General features: G+C 50.6%; 1 protein-coding gene across 1 annotated transcript; it reads right to left on the reverse strand.

The window, feature by feature from the left end:
• Positions 1-228: 228 nt before the first annotated feature.
• Positions 229-5,516, reverse strand: NEFM (neurofilament medium chain). Its single transcript, XM_069573982.1, has 3 exons — positions 4,391-5,516; positions 3,527-3,651; positions 229-2,311 (listed from the first exon to the last, which is right to left on the reverse strand). Exons 1-3 carry the CDS (start codon positions 5,468-5,470, stop codon positions 727-729), a joined length of 2,790 nt encoding a protein of 929 aa, XP_069430083.1. The 5' UTR covers positions 5,471-5,516; the 3' UTR covers positions 229-726.
• Between the last annotated feature and the right edge of the window lie 242 nt (positions 5,517-5,758).

The following is a 5,758-nucleotide window of genomic DNA, read 5'->3' on the forward strand; positions in this document are numbered from 1 at the left end:
ACCTTGAGGTTTTCTGAGTTCCATCAGAACACCTGAAGATGGAAGACTTCCATGCCCCTATGTTTACCTTTTTACAGATGCTTTTTTCAGCAGTTTTTCCGGTAACCACTCTCAGGGAAATAGTGATAAGAAATGCAAGTCGTTCATAAGTCCCCCAAAATATTCTGCTCTAGGGAAAGAAGGGTCAGGCTGTGGAGAATTCACTTCAAAATGACACAACCCAAAGCATTTGTTATGTTTCCAATATGACCTTTATTGAGCAAGTACTGCTGTGACGTTTAACATCAATCAACTAAAAGTTGCAAACTGTGCATGTCAACGAGGTTCTCCCATGAACAAAAGTCCTTTTTAAATGCACCAGTGAGGTAAACATAATTATTCATATATAGCTTTCTTAAGGCTAAGAGAGTCCTGTGTTTCATTTATTATTTTTGGCTCAGTTGGTTCTTTGCATAATACACCTCAAGACATTCCCCGAGTGCCCCCCATTCCAACAGCTTAGGAAATTGGCCAATTCCCCAGGTACATACAGTTATCATGCATTTGAATCACCCAAAGACTGGGGGTGGGGAGCACCCTGAGCTTGCATGCAGGTCCTTCATATTGCACAAAGTAAAATACAATGTCTGGAGCCCCCATGGGAGAACCCGTTCTGTTTTGAAGCTGTCAATCACATGCATTTTTGAAATTGTCATATGGCTTAACCTTTTGCGATGGACTCAAATATTAGTCACTCTGGGTGACTTCCTTTACTATGGCGTGTGAAGTGACTTTCTCTACCTTTTTAGTAGACACTAGTTTCTCCTCAAAGGTCTCTTCATGCTCTTCGACCTTTTGAGTGACGGTTACAGATTTGGTGATATACTTGGTAGCACCATCTCCCCCCTCACTGGTGATTTTTTCTACCATTTTGGTTACCACCACTTTCTCCTCACTTTTATCACCGCCCTTCTTTTCATCCACTGGGCTCACGTCTAGCCCGTTGGTGACGACTCCTTTCTCCTCTTCTCCCCCACTGCCTTTCTCCTTAGTTTCCTGCTCTTCCTCCTTCCCCTCCACCTCCCCATTGATGGCTATGTCTTCCTTCCTGGATTCCTTCAAACCTCCCTCCTCCTTCCCTCCCACCTCTTCCACTTTCTCCTTCTCTTTCTCCTGTGGCTTCTCCTCCTCTTTGGCTTCCTTCTCGGGGCTCACCTTTACTGGTTTGGCGGGCACCTCCTCCTTCACTGGGGACTCAGCCTTCACCGGGGATTCAGCCTTCTTCTTCTCTGGCACATCCTTTGCCTTCTCCTCCTTTTTCTCTGCCTTCTCTTCCTTGGGAGATTCCTTTGCTTCTTTCTTTTCTTCTTCCACCTTCTCCTTCTGTTCTCCTTTCTCAGCTCCAGCTTCTGCTTTGGGTTTCACTTCCTCCACGGGTGATTTTGCCGCTGGAGACTTTGCTGCTGGGGACTTTGCCGGTGGGGACTTTGCTGCTGGGGACTTTGACACTGGGGACTTGGCCGCCGGGGATTTTGCTGTTGGGGACTTTGCCTCCGGGGATTTTGCTGTTGGGGACTTTGCCTCTGGGGATTTTGCTGTTGGGGACTTTGCCTCTGGGGATTTTGCTGTTGGGGACTTTGCCTCTGGGGACTTGGCCGTCGGGGACTTGGCCACTGGGGACTTGGCTTTCTCTGGCTTCTCCACCTTGGCTTCTGCCACCAGCTCCTCCTTTGGAGCCACTTCTTCAGCCTTTTCCTCCGTTTTCTTTTCCTCCTTAGCTTCAGCGGCAGCTTCCTCTCCTTCCCCCTCAGCCTCTGTTTCTCCTTCCTCTTCTTGCTCACCTTCCTCTTTTTCACTAGAACCTTCCTTCTCGGATCCTCCTTCCTCAGCTTGGTCTGACTTAGCAGCCTCCTCTTCCTCTTCCTCTTCCTCTTGGCCCTCTTCCTCCTCCTTTTCTCCTTCCTCTTCTTTAAGTTCAGGCACAGTAGCTTTCACTGGAGACTTTTTGGCAGCGACAACTTCTTCTTCGGCTTCTTCTTTCTCCTCCTTTTCTTCAGCCTCCTCTTCCTTGACCTCCTCTTTCATGGAAACGGCCAGTTCCTCAGTGATGGCCGTCAGGGCTTCCTCCATTTCTGATTTCTCATCTTCCACTTTGGTTTCTTCTATGATCTCCTCAACAAATTTGTGTTGGACCTTTAACTTGGGAGCCTCTACCTTGGTTTTCTGAATCTTACTGGATATGGCGATGGAGGGCTGTCGGTGTGTGTACAGCGGCCCAGTGATGCTTCCTGCGAATGTGCTAAATCTGGTCTCTTCACCCTCCAGGAGTTTCCTAAGGAGAGAGTCAAAGAAGACAAAAGGTAATTAAAATCTCACTGGGCCTTGTGACCTTCATTACAGTATGTGTAAGGTGGTATGTGTAAGGATACCTTTGAATAAACAGAATCACATGACATAATACTCTCATTTCACTAGTCTGCTGTGTCATATTAAATGACAGAGAAGGATCTTCAGGGACAATAAGCCAATCACTCGGTGCAGTAACTAACCACACCCAAAGTCCACTCCCTACCCCTAACTACTAACTCTCAGCTCTGCCTCAGTCCTCATTTGGCGCAATATGAATATGCCGATAAGCTCCCCAGAGGCTCTCCAAAAGCCTTAAAGTCACCTTCTTAAGCATTTGGACTTTCAGGTGTATATGAAACATCTTTTAACAAATATAATATTCAAAAAATTTACAAAGCTATTTAGAATACATCAGAATTCAGGCTATATATGTCATAGCTGGGTGATAATATACATGTATTATATAAATTAGTCTGTAATTTTAATCATAAAGTGTCTATTTTATGTAATTTTTCACCTTTCCTGAAAACTTAGATGGCTCTGAGTTGAGTGCAATTTATTCTTGTAATATGAATGACTTAAATGGGGAAAATAAAACTGTTCAGCCAAGAATTTTCCCCTATGAACTTAACAGCAAGGTGACATCAGTTTATATATATATATATATATATCTTCTCCTTCTCTGGATGTCTATCTATCTAGATCTAGAAATAGAAGTCTGAATAAAAAATAAATATTCTACCAATCATATTTATTCTAAGCCAGATGATGGCAATAGTAAACTGTGACTAAGAAAGGGATAAATGAAATGTCCTGGTGTTTGTCCTTGACATCATAAAGTTGAAAAATTGAAAGCACTAGAGAAAAATATTAAAAAAAATTAAAACTTTTTATTTCAAATATTCGGAAAGTATTTTTCACTAAAATAAAAAAGGTTAAGCATAAGCACTGAAATTAATCGGCGCTCTCCCTCAAAACACTTTTTATTCAAATACATTATTTTAACTGTTTACTTTTTTAAAAGCTGCATAAAAGTTGAAATATTTTAGAGTAACTACTTATTAATTAAGGAAGAAAACCAGGCACTGAGTTAAGATTCCTGCAACCTACTTGCTTTAACTTAAGTGGTGAAGGTTCTGCCAACATGGCCTCTGCAGTGCGGCTCGTACTTTGGCCACGTCCGCAGTGAACACCCTACCTGTATGCGGCGATCTCAATATCCAGAGCCATCTTGACGTTGAGGAGATCCTGGTATTCTCGCAGATGACGAGCCATTTCCCACTTTGTGCCCCGAAGCTCATTTTCCAGCTGCTGGATGGTATCCTGAAACCGACACAGCCACAAAATCATCCTTCCAAACAGCCACTTCTTTCGCAAAACACTTGCTACCCCCTCCAGCTTCCTCCCCTCCCTCGACTCCCTCCAGCTTGGCGTACTTCGGGTACTAATGCCAGATCCCGTCCCCGCTTAAAATAAAAATCTAAGGAACTGAGAAACAAACAGAATCAATAAGACAATTAGACGTTTCCCGGGCATGTCACGCACTAGGACCAGTGGATCTAGAACGTCTCAGCAGGAAACAAACATCCATGGGGAACCGCCCACGGCTGATCTGGCCCTTCCCATCTTAGCCCTTTGGGCTGAAATCAATTTTGGGAATTCTTCCGATCGCAGCTGGAAAAGTTGAGAATACATGAGTTTCTTCACGCCTCTCCTAAAGTTGCTGCTTTATCAGCTACCCCAACGTATACCTCCTACTTGAAACTCGCAAGCGTGCAAAACTAGAACTTCCGAGGAAAAGAAGCACGTTTTGGAAAAGGCCGAGGCTCTTAGAGCTGTGGATGGTGTGCGGGGGAGGAGTCCGGAGGGAGCGCGCGGAGGGGGCGCGAAGGGGCGAGGAAGCTTTGAGCTTCCAACTTGGCTCTGCGGCGAGCGCGCGCGCGCGCACTGGCTAGCGGCCGCTAGGGAGCGCGGCGGAGAGCTCGGCGGGGCGCGGGCCTGAGTGTCGGGGGCGCGCGGCGCTGGCGCTGGCGCAGGCTGGCCGCGCAGCCGCGGTTCCTACCTGGTAGCTGCTAAGGTCGTGGTTGTGGCGCTCCTCGATGTCGCTGAGCTGCCGCTCCAGGGACTCCTTGGTGCCGCGCACTGACTCGAGCTCGATGCTCTTGGACTGCAGCTGGCGCCGGTACTCGGCGATCTCTTCCTTGGCGGAGCGGATGGCTTCCTTGTTCTGCTCGGCTGCCTCGGTGAGCTTGGCGTAGCGGCACTTAAACCACTCTTCGGCCTGGTGCATGTTCTGGTCGGAGTGACACTCGAGCTGGGAGCGGATCTCTTTCAGCGCCGTCGAGATGTCCGTCTTCAGGTAGTCTTTGCGCTCCACGGTGATGTGTGACGCTTGGATCTGGGCCAGCAGGTCGGCCACCTCCTCCTCGTGATTGCTCCGCAGGAAGGCCACCTCATCCTGCAGCGACTGCACCTTCTTGTCCAGCTCCACCTTGACCAGCGACGACTCCTCGATATCTTTGCGCAGCGCGCGGATGGCCGCCTCGGTGTCGTCGCGCAGCCGTGCCTCCTCCTCGAAGCGCTCCTTGAGCCGGTGGATGTCCTCTTCCAGGTGGTCCGAGTCCAGCTGTACCTGAGCCTTCTCGTGGTTCACCATCTCCAGGGTGGCGCGTAGCTCGCGGATTTCCTGGTCGTACGCGTCGCCCAGCTGGGCGTGCGAGGCCTGCTTCTGCCGCAGCGCCTGGATCTCCGCCTCGATCTCCTTGTTTTGCTGCTCCAGGTAGTGGACCTTCTCGATGTAGCCCGCGAAGCGGTCGTTCAGCCCCTGCAGCTGCTCCTTCTCGTTGGAGCGGGACAGCTTGTAGTCGCCGCCCGGCCCAGAACCGCCGTTAAGCAGAGACGAGGACTGGCTGAAGTCGAGGCTGCTCTCGGCCGAGCTGAGCATGGCGGAGCTGTAGGTGAGGCGCGGGGCCAGCGCGCTGCGCTTGTAGGAGGAGGACACGGTGCTGGGCGAGCCGCGGGACCACGACTGCGAGCGGAAGCCGCTGGACGGGGAGCCGCTGATGCGGCTGAAGCTCGAGCGGGTTTCGGTCACCCGCCGGTAGGCGGACGGGTTGCCCAGCGAGTCCAACGTGTAGCTCATCTTGGAGGCCTCGGGGTGTGTGGCTGTCACAGCGTTCTGCTGGCCTCGCCGCAGCCCATTTATAGCCGCGGCGGCTGGTCCCCGGGCCAGGGCCCCGCCCCGTGGAGGCGGCGGCCGAGAAGGCGGGGACTGCGGGCACCCGGCCGGGAGAGGAGGGGGAGGATGGGGGGTGAAGAGAGCCCAGCAGTGATTCAGCGCCCGCTCCACGTGGGCCCACGCCGCATCGGACCCTGGACTTCACTGCCTTGGGCCCGGCCCCTCCCCCCAGCTCTTCTTTCGGTGCCAGAC

Source organism: Ovis canadensis, chromosome 2, assembly GCF_042477335.2.
Source record: "Ovis canadensis isolate MfBH-ARS-UI-01 breed Bighorn chromosome 2, ARS-UI_OviCan_v2, whole genome shotgun sequence".
Lineage (NCBI taxonomy): Eukaryota > Metazoa > Chordata > Mammalia > Artiodactyla > Bovidae > Ovis > Ovis canadensis.